This window comes from Cuculus canorus, chromosome 5 (assembly GCF_017976375.1).
Source record: "Cuculus canorus isolate bCucCan1 chromosome 5, bCucCan1.pri, whole genome shotgun sequence".
Lineage (NCBI taxonomy): Eukaryota > Metazoa > Chordata > Aves > Cuculiformes > Cuculidae > Cuculus > Cuculus canorus.
The window spans coordinates 18,183,767-18,203,321 of NC_071405.1; the positions used below are offsets into that span (position 1 = coordinate 18,183,767).

The 19,555-nt window shown below is 42.0% G+C and overlaps 1 protein-coding gene across 29 annotated transcripts in view; it reads left to right on the forward strand.

The window, feature by feature from the left end:
• The window catches only part of NRXN3 (neurexin 3), a 998,348-nt gene that overhangs the window by 32,833 nt on the left and 945,960 nt on the right, over window positions 1-19,555 (forward strand). For 28 of the 29 annotated variants that reach the window (XR_008449915.1, XR_008449916.1, XM_054066539.1 and 25 more), the window contains exon 2: window positions 16,264-17,511. Coding sequence is in view for 27 of the 29 variants with exons in the window: in XM_054066539.1 (XP_053922514.1) it covers window positions 16,803-17,511 (709 nt within the window). In the remaining 2 variants the exon portion in view is untranslated. 29 annotated transcript variants of the gene reach the window in all.

The following is a 19,555-nucleotide window of genomic DNA, read 5'->3' on the forward strand; positions in this document are numbered from 1 at the left end:
CTATTGCACCATCTGCTTCCTTCAAAACGTTAATTGCTTCCTCATATTTGTTTGTTTTAATTAGGAAAGAACCTTGATTAAAATGGAATGAGGAGGGGTAAGGGTAGAGGAATGAAAGGCTGGGAGAAGAAGAGGGAAGTACAGGAGAGGGAGAAAGGAATGGACGATGAAGGTTTGACCATGCTGCTGAGTGCTGTTCAGCACTAGACTAGCCAACTAGGAATAAATGTTTTGGCAGTCATGGATACAGCTTGGACAGGCAACATAGTGTTGGATCACTGAGAAATTTGGTCATAAGAGATGAAAACAATAAATGTAAAAAGCAAAAGCATTTTTCATGGAGCAGTCTTTGTTGTAACTGCTTCTTAGCCACTTCTGCAGAATCTTCTCTGTGCACTGTGACTGCAGTGCTCTGTTTTTTTTCAGTTGAGTAATAACCCACATGGAAGAAAAGGTAACCAGACTTTCCTCATGTTTGCTTGTTTTTCCCTCTCCATTGAACTATTATCAGTCTGCATTAAGTTCATCTTGGAAAGACTTCAATTTCTTATGAGCAGCTCCAGATGAAAGCATTTTCTAATGATTGATAACCGTGTCTGCTTGAAGGGTAACGTCAGCAATTTTCTGAATAGATAACCGATAAAAGAAAACTTAGAAAATAATTAAAAAACACAGTCCTCCCATATTACTAAGTAGTGGGTTTGGCTGAAAATTCAGGGATAGGAGCTTAGAAACTTTTAATTGAATTAATCTGACTTACTTTGGTCTCTCCTTTCTGTTTCTGTTTCTCTTTTTTTTTTTTTCCCCCCTTCCCTTTCCCCTTTTTAACCCTCTTGAGAGTGAAGTCTGATTTCCCAAGCAAGTACAAATGTAATTAAAGTCAAACACCGCTCTTAAAAAAGGGAACAACTAATTTCTTTTCTGGGCCATTAATATTGTGGATAGACCTCCAGAAAGGAAAAACACCAACTTGGGAGCATGAAGTGGGGATATTGAAGTCACTGAAATAACAAAATGATTAATAGCATGATGAGTAAATATTACTTGTTTTACAGGAGACTATGATTGATCCAAGATATAGGCCTCATCTTACTCTGTGTTCACCAATTCTTTCCCACCCTGCTGTCTGACAGAAGCCGTAGCTTTGGTGCTCCTAAACCTATGGTCCCAGGGAATTGGACTATTTTTTTATTTATTTGCCACAGGACTTTTTTAAAACTCTTTTTCTAGTGGGAATTAGTTCCATTCCCCTGTGAAAAGCTAAAGAAAGCTTGTGGTCAAAGAAAAATCTTAAACTCACTTAATCTCTTACCTAAAACTAGGAAAAAAACAATCCCCTGACCTGATCACCTTTAATGGATTGGTGAATATTTTCTTTGATAACTGCAAAAAAAGTGTATGCTTTACATTGCAGCCCAGCACCTCAGTTTAGCTCCCACGTGTAGCACTGGCTACTTTGCTTTCTACTATTCTTGAGATTCCATCAGTCACCTTTGTAGCAGACTAGAGTGTATATATAAATAATTATTATACGATATCTATGGACAAATATTGTGGGTGGGAGGTTTCGTACAAGTATGGAAGCAGGGCTTTCTACCTTTGTATCTTTGGTTCAGAATCAAGTACTTTAATTTCATGATTTGAACATAGTGTAATTGTTCCCTTGAGGCAGGATAGGACACTTACTGGATCAATTCTAATCACATTGCTTACTGTTACGCACTTGAATATCTCGAAGATATAAGCTATAAAAGAACCAAAGGAGAACTCAGGTTAATAGGGACCACAGATTAGACTGAATAGTACGCAGGGGGTACCTTGGGTTTTCTTTGGGTACTTCCTGTTCTGAAGTTAATTTGGTTCCTTTTTGCATTATAAAACCCATCAAGATCTCAAATCAGTATGATGCAATTACTAGCTCCGTGCAGTTTTCATTATCCTATCTAGAAGAATAAGGGAAAAAGTTTGCCAGACCCTCAGTAATATCTGTGAAGAGATATGGAAAGGCTGGGACTGCTCAGCTTGTGAGAAGAGGACTAAGGTGGGGAGTGCTGTAAAAACCCACAGTGGTCAAGAGAAGGGGGATCCAATTCCTGGGTTATAGCCAAGATTGAAGTGGAGAGGAGAGGAGTGGCTTTGTTAAAATTGTGTGATTGTCTTATTAGGTGTTAAGAAGCAGGATGTGAAGTGACTGAGCAGAAGGCAGACTTCTGCTCTGGCATTGGGCAAGATGAGATGGCACTGAAGCAAGAAACTGGTGAGGGAGAAAGGAAGGAGCACACACTATCCTCTTTTAATGCAAAATTACTGCAGTTAAGACAGGCTGATTTCAATGTGCAGGGTCCTGTGTTCTGAGTGTAGAAGTACTGGAGGAAGGTATGCACTGCATGGGATGGCTAGAGGGATCAGTATCTAGTTGGTGTCTTGGGAAAAACCTTCAACAGGAGAGTTTTCTCAGCCTGGTGTTGCATAGTCTGTTGGAGGGGATGATGCCCCTTTGGGTTTTGGGATTCTTAGTTTTTATGAGTGTGAAGATTAAGCTTTTTCCTGAAGTCTGTGAAATCAGTTGATTTGGAGTGTGGTTGTTTTTTTTCGTTATATTCCCCCCACCTCCTGGTGCTGGTTATAACATTTTTTTCTTACTTTATTACTATTACTTACCTAAATAGCAAATATTCTGCTGAACACCACTATTGCCTTCTCTGCTCAATCATGCACTCTTGCCTCTGTGGTACTGTTACCTCAGACTCTATTTTCATCATCATGAAATAGCCTGCAGTCTTGTGGTTTAGAGTCAACTAGTTGTGTAGGGAATGGCAGATGTAGTTTTGTACAGTTGCAATCTTAATCTCACCCACTAGCTGGAAAAAGCTATTGGGAATGGATATTTTAGGAGACATACTCTGAATGGCTCTAATTCTGCTGCCCTGGATGAGCAGTGTTTGTCATGGTGAAGCTGTGCAGGATTCTCTTGGGAGACATCTGACAGAAAGCCAACAGTGAGCTGTAGTCCAAGACAACATACTGGCTCAGTGCTGCAGAGTAACTGTATACCTTTTATCAACATGTATATTTTAACAGGTGACTACTTCTAGCCTGTATTTGTGAAGTAATTGGAAGACTGAGGTAGGCTGATGTATTTTTCCATATCCTTTTTCCTTTTCATTTAACTTCATAGGAAATCCTGCGTTAGGGATTCTTTAAAAGCAGTTTACAGTGATGCAGGTCTTCCCTTTCCTGTAAACTGTGGATGCAGTTTTACTTTTAACAGTAGCACACATTGCACATGTTTGAAAACTGGCTACTTTGAAAGCAGCTTTTCATGTTTTTTTTAAACGTTTGTAATTCAACATAGCTAAACTCTTGTATTTTCTTGTAGGCTAACTTAAATAGACAGGCATGCACTTCGTAGCTTTTTTTTCTTTGTGTCGGTCTTAATTAAATGCATAGAGGGATTTTCTCCCATTAGATGCATACCTTTTTTAACTTACCTTTATTTTTGACTTTTAATAGCCCCAGAAATCTGGAGGAACATGCAGGAATCTACAATACAACCTTACGACATTGTACTAAGGTGATCCTTAGTGCTGGGCAGTGCTGCATTCAAGCAGTCTGCCTGACTTTATGCCTTTCCCTTCCTCTGAGCTTCTCAAATGGTTTAAATGACCATTGATGAAAAATAGAATTAAATGTACCTTTTTTTCCCCCACATGGTTGACCACCTGTTTTTGGAGCCCTAGGGGAATTAGGGGTGTTTGGGAGAAAAAGAAGTATTGCAGATCTCCTGCCTGAGCAGTGCATGCACCATTAGCTGTGATTCCAGTTTAAAACACAAAGTGACCAACGTATAGATTCACTGGATTTGTATTTAAATGAGGCAGGTGAGTGCTCCTGTTTCCCATGTTGCATCACAGGAGGGACGTATCATATGGCGAGACATGGCAGTCCCTGGGGAGGTGCTGGCCATGTCAGCTCTTCATGACAGGTGCTGAGGAGGAACTTGGAAGAACCTGTTGTGCTGTGAAAAGTCGTCTGGTGATGGTGGAGTGCGAGGGCAGCTGGATGTGGGTCAGGAGTTGAGGCAGATGAATGCTTCCCCTCTTGTCACCACTGCCCTGCCTTTCTCCCTGCCTGCTGAGTAAACTTGGGCCTTTTTGGGGCAAAGCCATCAGAAGTAACAAAAGAAAATCTGCTGTGGTTTATAGATGCATCTTCTCTTGCTTAATTTGAAATGGGACTATTAATGTCACAAAGGAAAATAGGTTGCTCTTATGTTAGCTTGACTTTTGAGTGGGTGGACTGCTTTACAATCAGTAATTAAACTTTACAATGTGGCTGCTGTAGTCCTAGCTATATCCCCTGAAAGAGCACTTTGCCCGAGGCCACACAAATAGGTCACAAGTTGTCTTCTTCTGACTCATGCGTGTACCCTGTCTGCTACTACATGAATCTTATTGCATGAAGAACTACAGAGCAGCAAAATATTGGCAGCCGATAACTAGGTACCACAGGCAAAGTGAGTTAAATTAACATGTGATGAGGTTAAATGGGGGAGAAATTTGGCCCAAAATCTGGCAACTGCCAAGTTGCAGGAACCATCTGTTGCCCGTGGTACAAAGTAATAATTTTCCATGGTTACCTCTAAATCTCAGTTACTCAATGCAATTTAGAAACAGAAGTTCTGCCAGGTTATTATGACCACCTCAGGTATCTTCCTTTTAAGTGTTTCCCCCCCCTGTTTCTGCCAGGTTTATTTTTGTACTCATGACAGGTGTGGGAGGCTGGAGTGCTCAGTATACCCAGGAATGAATGCTCTCAATAGTGAATTTTTTTCTCCATCCATGTATTTTATCTATATCCTAGGCAGAGTGTCTCCTTATGTGTGGAGTGTTGTGTTGTTTGTTCTTTCCTTGCTCGCCTTACTGGTGGACAGTAGAAGAATCATTGTTGCTTCTGGTGAAGGGTTTAATTTAGAAACTAAGGCTAAACCTGCAGCATTTCACATTGGCTTCTGGTTTACTAGCAGGTAGCAAAAGATCTGTTTGGAAGAAGGAGATTAAAATTGGTGCAAAAGAGAAATGAGACCCATCACTGCCTCGTCACTGATCTCTGGAGCTATTCAGGACTTCCCAGCCAGGTGCAGTCTCAGGCACTGGGCTTGGAATAAAGGGAAAAAGTGAGTGCTGTTAGCAAAACTGCTCATAATGTTTTTGTCAAAACAATGGCTTTTCAGACTATGAAAACAATATTAGCAGAAAGGATGTATTGTTCAGAATGTTCAGATTTTTTTTGTTGAAAGGTATGGAAATGCATTTAAAATTTATTTGAAATGAAGAGTTATGCAGTTGCTAGGAATAGAGCTATTTATATAGCAGTCTCAATTTTCCCACTTTTACTATTCTCTGCTCCTTTCTCAGAAGAATTAAAACGAAACAGCAAATAATGACTGAAAGTTGCTATAACTAAAGCTAGGTAAATTAGAATGTTTCATTTTTTTAATTAAAACCAGAAAAATCACTGAACATACCTCAATATAATATTTTTTTCGTTTTCACTAGTGACTTTCATAGCAAACAGCTTTATTGCTAACAGTACAGAGATTCGTATTTAGTTTGGTAAAGCACAAAATATGTCCTGTGCAGATAGTGTACAGACATATTCCCTGACCCACGGTTGCATCTATACCCTGAGAGGTTCTGTCCTGGGGAACTGCAGGAATTCAAGTAGTTTCCTCGCTTTCTCTTTTTTTGTCTTTTTCTTTCCTACTTTTAAAGTATGTGATGTTGAATCCTGACTTGAGCAGGTTCAGCTGGGATTTTGAATTCACAGCCCAGTCACTCAGAATGTCAATTGTCTTCCAGGGCACTGCACTATGAGTCCCAAGGCTGGAAGCTTTTTAAAAGACCATCTGACTTTTAAAGGAACATTTGCAGGAGAATATATATATATCTTTTAGGTCTTTCTAAATGTGCCAAGTGTGATTGATTGATTTATCAATATGTAGCAACTAATGCTTAAATAAAGAGACATGTCTTCTCCAGTGGTATTATAGCGTTCCGTTAGAAAATTTGAATTCATCTCTAAATGCATTACTTTCCATAATGCTGCTAGTTAGTTTTTTAGTGGGGTGGGTTTTTTTTTGTTTGTTTGGTTTTTTTTCCCCTGGGCTGGTGAGGTTATTGGGCTGGCTGACAGGCTTTGCTTCCTGGGTCTGTGGCCCTGGCATGCCTCTGCCTAGTTTGGGGTTTTCAGCAATGACTTGAAATACATGGAGAGAATAGAAGAGTGTTGGTATGGTGCCTCTCAGTCTGTTTCTCAGGTGGTGAAGGGTTATTCCCTGTTACACTATTTCCTAGTGGTTTTATCCAGGTTCATTTTGGATTGTGCTGGCAATTGTGCTGTTCTCCCACCTTCCTGCAGTCATGCCCAAGTACTTCTGACAGCCCAGGATGCACTCTCTGGACTTATTATTTTAGCTAATGTCTGTCTCTTTGTCACCCTATGTGTATGATTATTCCTCTTGGCTTTGACACATGTGCCCATTCTCTGCCATTTTGACTACTTGGGTCTTATTTACTCTGAGAAATGTCATTACCTCATTATTGGGTAGTTCCACTGACATAAACAGATAAATCCTTCATACTTAAATTACATAAAAATCTTTTTGTTTTGCACATCTTAATGTTTGTTTCTACATTTCACAGTAGCAAGTCTCTGAGGAAAAGGTATAACTAGAGAGAAAACTTGTAGGGCAAAATAGTGTGAAGCATAGAAACGCAATTCAGGAAGATGTACATGAACTAAGAAAGAATAGTGAAACGCATGTCCTGTGTGTAACTCCTTCCACTCTCTCGGCTCTTGGACTCATAGGGCTCTTAAGCCTAGATTTGTCTTTTCAACCTTCCTTTCAAAGGAGATACTGTCATAAGCACTGTGTTTCTCCTTTGAGGGTCCCTAGGGCTTGGTAGCCTAGGTAGCCTTTACCAGAGCTGTCTCAGTCCTTGTTGTGAGGGCACTGCTGCAGCAGAGTGGCAGGTTTGTGATTCCAGCCTTGCTGGCAGGCTGGCTGGGTTAGGCAGAGGATTGCTTGGTGCACACTGACAGGTCACCATGCAGTGCTGCAGGCACAGGCCAGGCTGAAATTGCTTCTCACAAGTACAACGTGCCCAGAACATTTCTTATCTGTGCCGTAAATGCTGGTTAGCTTAAAAACTGGTCCCTATTGTGCAAAGCTACAAGCCATTTCCTTGTTGATCTGTAAAGTTTTCAATATCCCGAGCCATTTAACGTATTATCCTTTTCCAGCCAAGACACCTACACGCAAAGATTTTTCCTAGCAGTCTGTTTTGGCAAAGATTTCCACTTCCATTCCTGGCACACTGGAACTGAGAAACCTGTATATGCGTAATATCTTGTCACATCCCCCCAGCAGCCCTTAGGTAGAAGTGTGAGGAGAGCAGCATAGAGTGAATTTTGGCAGAATTTTTGTATGCTAGAAGGTGAAAAGAGCAGAGAGCTGGCAGAATGCAGTGATTTGCCAGGGAAATCTGTCATGCTCTTGTGTACATACCCACAACAGGTAACATTTTTTCTGGAGGTGGTGGTAAGGGAAGAATTGGGTTTGGAAAGCTCACACCTCATCTCACAGTGGGTTCAAGCTTTTAGAGTCTTTACTCCCTCATGATGGTCATCATCAAGGACTGTAAGATCTGTGTGAACGTAGATCCCTCATACTTCAATTCCTTTATTTAACTGAGCTCCCTGAAAGGCGTTCCCATTTGGTCTGTAAACAGAGAGTCAACTATTTTAAAGAGCTTAGGAACCGAGCCGAGTGTTCCCTGTACCGTGGGCAGCTGATCACACCTGTTTGCTAGGTTTGGCTCTTCCTTGTTTGCTTTGTGGGAAGCTCTTGGCAATTTTTGCATGAGATTATGAAGTTGCAATATAACATTGAATGTGCTACATGTTACATAATGGGGAAATCCGCTGTAACTTTCCAGGTGTCTTTGGGCCCTTTCTTTCTTTTTAAGTGGATGCTGCTCATCTTCCCATGAGCCACCACACTATAGGGACTGACCTAAATGAATTACTAGCCATACTAACACCAGGAAAGTCTGGCCAGATGCAGTGTCCCCCCTATACATGCCATGTTTTTAGTAAAATAACCAAACTGAGTGCATCTGTTTCCTCTCTATTGCTACCACAACATTTAAAAACGTGCAAACCTCTCTGATTTAATGGAAATCAGGGTCAGGAGTGCAAAAACATGTTGAATGAAGTATGAATTGGCTATGATCTGTAAGTGAAGGAATGAATAAGTTTAACCTCTGTTCTTATTCTATTTTTTTGATAGTCCTTATATGCTTTTTTTTCTTTCTTTAATTTTTTTTTTTTAAAAAGGAAATGCTATATGCCAGCTGGAATGTAGAGGCATTTTAGTGCTAGCTCAAGTACAGTAAATCAAAATTATTTATGTGTATGTGAGCAGAGCCTAAAAGCTTTGTTCTTGACTGTGTTATGCTAGATGCTGTGAAACAGAAAATAAAAATACATTTGAATGGAAGAAGCAGATGAACAGACAGACAGATAGGAAGAACAAGATGTTACTGGTTGGTGTGCCAGCCATTAGTTTTATTTTACTGATGCTTTTTATGCTCTATACCTTTTCATAGAATCATAGAATGGTTTGTGTTGGAAGGGACCTTAAAGATCATCTAATTCCAACCTGCCTGCCATGGGCAGGGACACCTCCCACTACAGCAAGTTGCTCAAAGCCCCATCCAACCTGACCTTGAACACCTCTAGGGATGGGGTATCCATGACTTCTCTGGGCAACCTGATCCAGTGCCTCACCACCCTCACAATAAAAAAAATTCTTCCTAATATCTAATCTAAATCTCCCCTCTTTCAGCTTAAAACTGTTACCCCTTGTTCTATCCTGATAAGGAGTCTCTCACCATCTTTCCTGTAGGCACTCTTTAAGTACTGAAGGCTGATAGAGAGTCTCTGTGGAGCCTTCTCCTCTCTAGGCTAAACCAGCCCAACTCTCTCAGTGTGTTGTTGTATGGGAGGTGCTCCAGCCCTCTGGTCATCTTTGTGGCCCTCCCCTGGACTTGCTCTAACAGATCTGTATCCTTCCTAATGCTAAGTAGCTGATTAAGCAGTGCCAATGGTGACTTTTCCCTCTCCTTGTTTCAAAGTTGGGAGCCTCTTATGCTCCAACTGTGTCTCTCCTCTGAGTAATATGTAATACTGGCCTGTCTCTGCAGTATCAAATATGCTTTGAGGGAAAAGTAAACTATTCTAGACTGTTAGGAAAATCTTGAAAGCATTGATGACATACTCAAACTTAAATTTGCAGTAATGGTGAACACATTTTTAAAAGGCTTGATTTTTGTTAAAAGGAAATGGAATACAGTGTGTGTGTCAGATATGAAGAAGGGATCTGAAGAAGTTCTGCCATTTATCAATAATGCCAGCACTGCAAATTCACAGAATTCCCTGCTAAAATTCTGTGCTATGATGTGTGTGGCTTCAGGCTTTGCATTTGGTATATTAGGATTTGATAGAATAAACAGCACTACTGATCTATCCAGGCTTCTTGGTGGCAGGAAGGAGAGGATGCGAGGGACAGAAGCAGACCAACTATAGGAGTAAAATAAATGGTAATGATTCAGAACACTCCAACTGTTGAACTACAAAGTCTTTAAAAAAAGCAGGTATTTTTGTTCTCTTTTAACAATGTTGGAATTGAGGAAAGGCCGGTGTTCCTAGCACAGCTGCCATGGGAATTACAATAAAGGCTGTTGAGTTTTGCAAAAATTGCTCTTGTGGTTAGTACCAGCTTGGGGATGGTGGAGTCTGGTTTCTCCTGTGTGGCAGTACAGAGCAATAACTGCTCAGCTACTGCCAACACTTCCTTTTAGCTAGTGCTTGTTAGTGAAGAGTTTGTGGTAATGGGAGTAATTAACACACTAGGAGTCATTTCTGTGTCCTGGAACAGAACAGAAAGCTATCGGAGAGTCCCAGACGTGATTGCTCTGCAGGGCTATTTTCTCTCTCTCTTTCTTTTCCATTGTGCTTGGGTTTTGATTTTTCTTTGTGTTAAGAAAGCTGGAGAGCTGAAATAGTCTGTAAATTGCATTCATGCTGAGCTTGGGCTAGGTAGGCTAGTTAAAGGTCACTCGGGTGGGCTACATGGCCTCTTCTCAAGCAGAGGGGAGAGTGTTTAAGAAGGGAGTCACACTGTCCCTTGTAGAGCTTTTAACCCATCTCCTTCCAGTATAGATTTGAGGAGCTCTGGTTGTGAATTGTTTGCTTAAATAGGCTCAGGAGGTTAGAACTGTGAAGGGCCATTATTATAAAATATTAACTCTTCCAGCAGTCAGATGGCTTCCCAGCCTAATAGCTCTGAAGAGTGAGGCTGTGCTGCTGCGGACCCGTGCTTGTTGTTGAACTGAACACATTACTAGCTTGCTCATATTCCTCCTGAGGTGGCTGATGGCATTTCAGCTGTGTGTCTTGTGAGTGTATGTGAGCTCAGCTCCCTCATGCATAGGTACATAGTTTGAGTATTACCCAGTGTTTCTGGAGGTGAGCTCTAAAAGTAAACTTGCCATAAACAGTTGTTCAGGCCTTTTTCAGGTGAGAACTAGGGACAGGGAGAAGAGCAATGGGCTTAACCTGCTTCATTGCAAACCATGTACCCAGATACCAAGAAGCCACCCAACTGCCTACCTGTAGATCGTGGCTAACGACGTATGCATGCATCATGTGTATATCCTAATCCACTATAGGACAGCAAAGACAAAGAAAGTCTAGCTGTTGTGTTTTCTTTAAGAGGACACTCTTGGACTGCAACCCTTGGCCTCCCTGAATAGTAGCATCTCCTTTTCTTGCTTTTTGCTTTGATACAGGATTTTTGCTACTGCTTCCTAGGGAGCTTTGTGCTGAATTCAGATAAGGAGATTTGAGCAACTCCATATCCACTTTCAGGAATGGAAAACCGAAGCCTGCAAGATATCAGCAGTGAGTTCACAAGAATCACTGAACATAGAATGTCTACTCCTTAGGCTTGGGAGGGTGCAAGGGCAATTGTGGTTCTCATGATGTTGTTAGAGATTGGCATGAATACTATATCCCTGGAAATCATCCAGAAGAGGTCAACAAGTGCTCTGTGTCACCCCCAGTTCCCAGTTATAAGATGCTGGCCTTCATGTCCACATGTCTCTATATCCAAACTGTAAATCTCTTCCCTTTTCCATTTTTATCCCTGCAGCCAGTCATGTAAGGCACAGCATCCCATGAAGTGCCAACTTCAGCAGGAGCTGGGTTTGTTCAGCTCTTTGCGTACAAAGACCCCATTTTCAGTTTCATTTCCAGCCTCTTCAGTAAGGGAGAGCCCATTTTCCCTTTTGCCTCCAGCCCATTTCTTTCAGCTTAGTTCTTCTGGCATCACCACAGAGTCTTCTCTAGCCCAACAAGAGGATGATGCTAGACTTCAGATTTGTAGTTGAGATGCGAATGTTGGTAGAGTAATTAAAACCTAAATTAATCTGGGTAGTTTTCTCTAGTCTCTTGAATTTCAAGCCTTCATGTCCCCTCTCAATTCTCTGTAAACATTTCAACATGCATCCTTGTGAGGAGGCTGTTCCATAGTAGAGTTTTTGTGTTCCTTTTTTTCCATAGTGCAGCAGCAACTCACAGTTTTCACATCTGCATTTTTTATTGGAAGAGGGTTCTTTTTGTTCTTTCCCTCCTTTCTTTTTTAGTCACAATTCAGCTGGGAATAGACCAGGCAGGAAGATTTCTGCTTAAGAGATAGGAGTCTCTGTGGAAACCCACACTCAAGATGCGAGCCTAAAGAAGCCTGTTGCTCACTAGAGAACTGGATGAATGAAGACAGGCTGAATAAATCCTATTAATTCCCATATCTCTGCCGCTGGCAAGTTTGGCTTTTAATATTAATTATTGATTGTGAATCTCACTAGATCGTTTTGAGCAGCATATGTCGTAGAGCTGTAATGATCTGATTGCTGTGCTTTGGGCTGACTGCAGGAACACACATGGATGCAGAGCCAAATTAGAGCCCTGTTTATATCTTCTTAAAACTCCTCTGCTTCAGAAGGGCCTGGGGAATAAAGGAAACCATTGGGTTTTGTTTGTTTTTTTTTTTGTTTTTTTTTTTACTGTGAAGGCATGGACAAGGATGAATTAATATGGGGTATAAATATATGAATCTTAGGTGATCAAAATATGTTTTTCCCTCCACATGAAGTATGACATAATGAATAGTTTTGGTTGCAGAATGGAGTGTCAGACCAGGGGAACTGCAAACCCCTCCAATCAGTGAGCCAGTGGGAATTGGTCCTGTATCCTTAAGTGCAATAACAGGACTTACACAGGCTTGCAGTGGGCTGATGTGGCAGGGAATTGTGAGCAAAGCCAGCCTTTTCTTGCCTTCCTCTGACTCTGTTATCCTTTCTACGCTAAAAAATTTTGAAAATTACACTTTTAAATACAAATAAGTCCATCCTCAAACAATTGGCAGCCAGAGAGGGAGATAGTGGAGGAGGGAGGGCAAGGAGTGACAGCCTTGTCTCCCACAACCTTTCTGTGCAGTTGGATAAATAAGCTGTGGAGCAGCACTGTGCCCAGCTTCGCACCCTCTTTCCTAAGCAGGTGCATTGTGAGACGTTTGCAAAGATATTAACCCCGCATATGGAGTGTGCCAATCAGTAATTATGGAAATTAGTTAGCAATTAGATAATGTCACTTACTTTCCACATACAGCTGATAAGCGGTTGAAAGCCACTCCAAAGCAAGGGTGAGACATTCTCTGTGGGCTGCTGAGCAGATAGCTTTGACCTCCTGGCTTTAATGGGCTGTCCTCAAGTTTGGGAAGGTGTGTGGTTGTCGGGTAGCACTTGCCCATGGCACTTTGGCAGAGCTGCCTCCCTTTCTCAACTTGGAAAGTTGTGCAACTTTGTCAGCCCTGTGAGTGGGATGTTTCAATAGTGTGAGTGTATTTCCTACAGCAGTTTTGCATGTGTGAGATGCTGAGCCATCTGTTCGGTGTGCAGGTTCCTCACTGTCTCAGCTCTCTGAAAGGCCAGGGAGGTGGCGCAGGCTTCTGGGGGATAACTTGTTGGCTCTCTCATTCTTTCAGGGTAGCAAGAATTTGAAATGCTCTGCAAGGACCTTGCCCAGTGGTTTGTTCAAGGGCTGAACACATTCAACTGGCTGTCTTGTTTCATGCTTCTAAGTCAGATCAAACTAAAAATATGACACAGAAAATACATGTTATGTTGACCTTCTGTGTGAGCAATAGATGGAATTGGAACAGGGGTGTTGCTAATTCGTGACTAGGAGAGACAGTGTCCATCATGAAGTCATATTTTGTCAGATGTGCTCACACCATGACAAAGCTTGAGATTTCTCAGAAATAATATATATAAAGAAAATATGATGGAATTCTGTAATTATTGTCCCAAACTGTAATGTATTGCTATGGTAGCAGAGTGCTGTATGAGGCTGCTGGGGTAGTACTTATGCTAAAAATAAAACAGTAAGAGCAGAAAATTATTTATTCTCAGTATGTCTTGGATGATCATTGTGGGAAATAGGTGAGGCACGGATTTGTTGTGTCAGGATTTACTCACTCAAGGTTAGAATTCAGATTCTGGCCACTGCCAAAAAGGACACTAGGACTCCTGAGTTTTGCTTTAACAGTATGCTACTGTGCAGTGAGATGTGCTTTCATATGCTGAACTGTATGGGACACAAAACTGGAATAGTGGGAAGCACCATGGGTCAGGACTGATGGGTACTGACAGAGCTCTGGAGAAGCCTCAGGTCGTCCCAGCCTGCTTAGCAGCTGAATGCAGGCAGCCTTCCCAAAACCTGAGCTGCACTGTCTAACAGGCAATGAAGCAAAGTGACACCTATATTTCATGGGGTTTGTGTCTTCTTCCCCTTCTGAAACAGAACTGGCACTATATTCTGTCAAAATAGCTAGAGAGGGCTTGCCTTGGCTTCCCTCAGCCAACAATGCTATTTCTGTTTCACCATTTTTGTCTGTTTTCCCTTGCTGGCTGTGGCTTTTGCTCTCTCCCAGTGAACACGTACTGATGTTACAGAAATCTGTACCATGGTGGTAGCCTGCTCCCTTTATGATGCCTTTGAAATATCCCAAGAATTGAATTAACCCATGGAGACTGATATTTCTTTGTGTGCATAAAACAGGGTTTCAGCAGTCAAGGGCTGGGAGAGATTGGGTGGTACATGGGCATATGCATATCATCTATGGTTCAGGTGTGTTCACACCTGCTACTGTGATTTACAGCACTGGTTCTGACAGAGTTAGTTTTCTAAAACAGGGAAAGAAGTGTAGTGAGGCTGAGGGCTACTTCTGATGCAGACAGTGCAACCCACCGTGCCCAGGAGAGCCAAAAGCTGTGGCAAGAGCCTGTCTGCAGTGGGTAGTTGGTGCCATGCTGGGCTTGCCTCCCATCCGAGCTCAGACTGAGCACAGAGCTGTCCAATGGAGAAGTGAATTTTGTTACAGTGCTGCTAAATGTTCCAGGGAACTGTGAGCTGCTAGGAGCACATCACAGGCTAATTTACACACATTATTATATTCCTATTCCCATCTCATCAATAATTCCAGGCTTGGGTCATCACTTTCTCTCTTCCTTCCCTCTCACTCTCCGTAAGTTATGGGCTATTTTAGTGGAGCCGCTAGGGAGCACAGAGGAGAAAGGTAAATGGACAGGAGCCGCAAACTTTTTGTCCCTAGTTGATTTTCAAGACCCCCCAAAACCCCCTGTGAACTGAGACAACATTGTGATTATTGGGAAGACAGATGATTTGAGCATTTGGAACTGGTTTGGGTTTGTTTTTTTTTTTTTCTTCATTTTACACCTCTCCCAACACCTTCTTTTTCCTCCTTCCGTTCTCCTGAGCCAAGCTGTTAACAATTAAAAGGAATTATCTTCCCTCTGGTTTTGACTTGATTTTATTTGTGTTTATAGCAGTTTAGCTAACAAGCTCCACTCAGGCAGCTGCGGGAAACAGGCCTGGTTTCCACTGGGCACTGAAAGCTCATGTTCCTCTCCAGCTTGTGGGGTATTTTTTAATTGATCTGTTTTGTTTTCTAAATGACTTGGTTTTTGTGTTGGCTAAATATGCCAGACTGACAGCTCTGGAGACTTATGGCTTCTTCAGGTCCCTAGGGCAGGTACAGCAGAGGCTGTGACTGTGTGAGCTGTCATCTCCATTGCCTTGTGATTCTTCTCCTGCTCAGCCTCTGCCCTTACCAAACAAAAACTTTACTACACTGCCCATTTCTGCAGTGTCAGTGGGCCTTCTCTTTTGGAGCAGGGTGGGCAGTGGGATTGAAAGGCATCTGGTCAGACCAACAGCAGCCACAGCCCCAGCAACTTTCATCGTCCGCAGCACAACACATTTTCTCAAGTGAATACTTTCTCTTAAAGCAGGATTTTCAAAGAAGAAGCCTAACTTTGTGCTGTCTTTTCTTTTCATCCTAAAACATCCTCCTACCCCAGACATACAGTCACTCACATGCAAACAGGCAGAAGTGAAGTATATCCCAGTGTTAGCGGGTGTTACTCCTGCTCACTGAAGGCGGTTGGGATTGCCCAATGTTAGCTAGGCGTGAATTTGGCCTGTTCGAAAACCACTAGACCAGGGTAAGTGATTAAGTGCTTAGGCAGTTCTTATCATCTAAGCTACAAGTTTCCTATCTTCTAAGCTGCAGGTTGCTGTATATAATTTGCATAGCACATGTTCCCAGGTTGCAAAGGTCTCTGTTAGAGCTTCTGAAGTGTGCAAGACATGTAAAGTAAAAGCAGCTATTACATGACAAACTGACAGCAGAGTTGTCTTCTCTAATGCTAGGAAACATAATGAAAGTATGGGAATATGAAGTTTGGATATTGTCTTCTTTTGCTCTACAAGCTCCTCTGTATACAGTTCCTCTGTATGCTAAGGAACTGTGGTCTTTGCCCTGAGCATTTTCATTGAGATGTAATTGTTACTTGGTGAATTCTCTGTTTGGTCCTCTTAGTTTTGCGGACATAGATGTCCTTGACACTTTGGAGGACAATTGCAGGCATGAAGAAGTGGCCAGACTATCAAGAAATGTAAATGAGTTATGGGCAAGATGTTAATAAGCTTCATGGTAAAGATACAGTGAGTAGTAGAACTAACTTTTTCCTTTCTTTTCTTCTCTTGACCATACAGGTCCTGCAAGCTCTGTGAGTGCCAAGCAGTGAATTATGGGCTGGGTAGCCACCAGTGCATCATGAAGACTGACTTTGGTTTTGCTGTCCTGAGGATCACGTGCTTTATGCATTCGCTCTCTCCTACATCTCACTGCTGCCTCTGTCAGTACAGCAATCACTTCTAGGAAATGAGAATTTGAGGCTTGGACTTCAGCTCTGCCTTTCCTTCTTCCCTGGAACAGTCAGTGTCACCTGTGGGTTATTTTCCCCTCACAAAAGTACACCGACTAGAGAAGTCACTTCATATACCCCATACTTCTGAGATAAAAGCCTCTGGATCCTAAAAGGATAATTGAGATCTTTCCTTAGGGAGGAGACATTTCCTCTTGGTCGCATATACTTGCTATCTCACTTTCCACTTACTTCCTCTCTCTTTGTCACTTTCTGTACTCTCCTCCTCTTCCCATTGGATTTTACATCTGGTGTTGACTGCTGGGCTTCTCTTCCCAGTAGCGTGGCTTTTGTTTTTCTCTTAGGGAAGAGCTGATTCTTGAAACAATGGGCTTCACTCTGCACTCCGTCTACTTCACCTTGAAGGTGAGTTTGCTTCTGGGCTCCTTGCTGGGTCTCTGTTTGGGTTTGGAGTTCATGGGCATCCCCAACCAGTGGGCCCGCTACCTCCGCTGGGATGCCAGCACTAGGAGTGAACTCAGCTTCCAGTTCAAGACCAATGTCTCTGCTGGGCTGCTTCTCTACTTTGATGACGGTGGTGTCTGTGACTTCCTCTGTCTGTCTCTTGTTGATGGGCACATCCAGCTCCAGTTCAGTGTGGACTGTGCGGAGACTACGGTTATCACAGACAAGCAGGTCAATGACAGCAACTGGCACTTCTTGATGGTCAGCCGCAATCACCTTCGGACAGTGCTGGTGCTGGATGGTGAAGCCAAGCCAGGCGAGGTGCGTCCACAACGCCAATATATGAATATTGTCAGTGACCTTTTTGTTGGTGGAGTCCCACTGGACATCCGTCCTGCTGCCTTGACCCTTGATGGTGTTCTAAGTGAGCCTCCTTTTCAAGGATTTATCCTGGATCTGAAATACGGCAACTCTGAGCCTCAGCTCCTGGGCAGTCAAGGGGTCCGACTGGAAATGGAAGGGCTCTGCACAGAAAACCCATGTGAAAATGGTGGCACTTGCTTCCTTCTGGATGGTGAGCCACACTGTGACTGCTCAGCCACTGGATATGCTGGCAAGCTGTGTTCTGAAGGTAAGAGGCTACATTCTTGCTTCCCATTGAACTTTACACAATCCAAAGAGTTAATTTGTTACATAGTAGGGCTACAAGTGAGCTCTTATCCCTGCTGGTGACTATCAGAGGAATTAAAGTTCCATCGTTCTTTTGACAGCTGGAAGTAATGAAATGGCAGTAGATGGAGAGGATGAGCAATTGCAGAAAGTGCCTTTCTGAAAGGAAGCTGCATTTGAAGTATGGGTAGATTTTCATCAGCAACTTATTTATAGGGGTTGAGAATATAAATTACCCAATACAGATGTACCCTATGTTGGGGCGGGCAAAAGTAGCAGTAAGAAGTTATCTTGGATATCTGGGTGAATTCCATTACTCCGTGTCTCTGAAAACTGAGAGAAGTGTTGGTAAACTGGAGCCACATGTGTATGGCTAACACTGCAAAAGTTAGGCCATCTTTGGCGTTAGCTGTTGCTAGTCAGTACAAGTCCCATGCTCCCCCTCAATTGCTTGCATACTAATCGCTGAGCAGCACCTTGATTATTTTAGCATCCTTGATTAAATTGCTGTGCAAGCTGCTGAAAAATCTTTGTTAGCATTGCAAAGGGAAGAGGGATTTCAGTGTTTCCACATTCTTTTGTACTCTTTTTTTTTTTTTTAAATTTGAGTTCAGAAGTTTTAAGTCATGCAAACCATGTGAATGAAGTGTACTTTAGGATTTTTTCTTTCGTCTTTAGCAGTATGATGGTAATTAACTTTGTATGTGCAAGAGGCTTACTTAAGTTAACTGGAAGCTAACTGGAAATCCCAGTGTGAATTTGAGAATCTCATTACATCATTTTTTATGACATTTGGCTTGAAACACAACAGTTTGAACTTAAGCCAAAGATGTGCATCTAATCTCATGGAAAAGAAAACCCTGAAATTTTGTGAAAATTGAAATACTTGCATTAAGGTCTTACTTATCACAACTAGCATTTGTTTAATGGTGATGAAAATAGATTAACTGGAATTTACTGTGTAGAATGTGAGAAGTGCTGAAAATTAACTCTCTATATGGTTAATGTGAGCAAAAAGCCCTACAGAAATACTATGTAAATACAGCTCAACATTTACATTATAGATGGAAAAGTAAACGTGTTTTTATAGGAAGGGAACATTTGGAAAATAGACATGGCAGCCATATGTACATTAATTTTAAGGTGCTATTAATAACAGAAAATTTGGCTCTGTATCCAAATATTACACTATAGTACATGATAATTAGGTAGGAGGTGTGAGTGTGTGAAGTGCTGAACACCAGAATTCTTCCTGGCTATTTGCTCCTCACCCATCAGGTCTAAACCAATAATGAGCCAGAACTATTTTCTGTGCTTGAACCATTAATTATGCGGAGCTGGAGAGATTGCCAGGTGTGCCCAAGCACTTCAGTAGCTTGAGACACTAGGCCCAACTCTCATGCACTTACAGAACTAATATATGCCATGTCTAAATGCCAGTTATGGTGATGTAGAATTGCAAAAGTCACACAGGTATGGGGACCCTGAAACATAAAGATACAAGCCTCTTTCTACTGCTGGGCTAATGGTTTCAGACTCTGTAGGTTGCTGCTGCAGACATCAACAGTATGTACTTTACAGTAATTTCTCAAGGGATTTACTGAAAGTGCGTGAGGCTTCCGTGTTACCTGTGGGCAGTCGTGAGAGCTCCAACCAGGGTACAGGTGATGGAATTCCTGCATTTTCTGGATGGGAGGAGCAATATGAAATATATCTTCTAATGAAACAAGGGATATTTCTGTTCTAGACATCACTGATCAAGCAGTGCTATTGTTACTTTTTGAATCCATGCGTCACCATTACTGTTTGTTTCCTGTAGTGATTCATCAGTTTCCAGCCCAACCTTCTATTCAGAGTAAGCAAAGAAGTTTGTCACACTGCATCTTTTTTAATAAACGTTTTTAACTTGCTGTTAGTTGTGGTCTGTTTACTCACACATAAGATGCTGTGCAGATAACTTTTCCAATAAAACAAATGTAGAGACTTCCACATTTGTTACCTTGTTT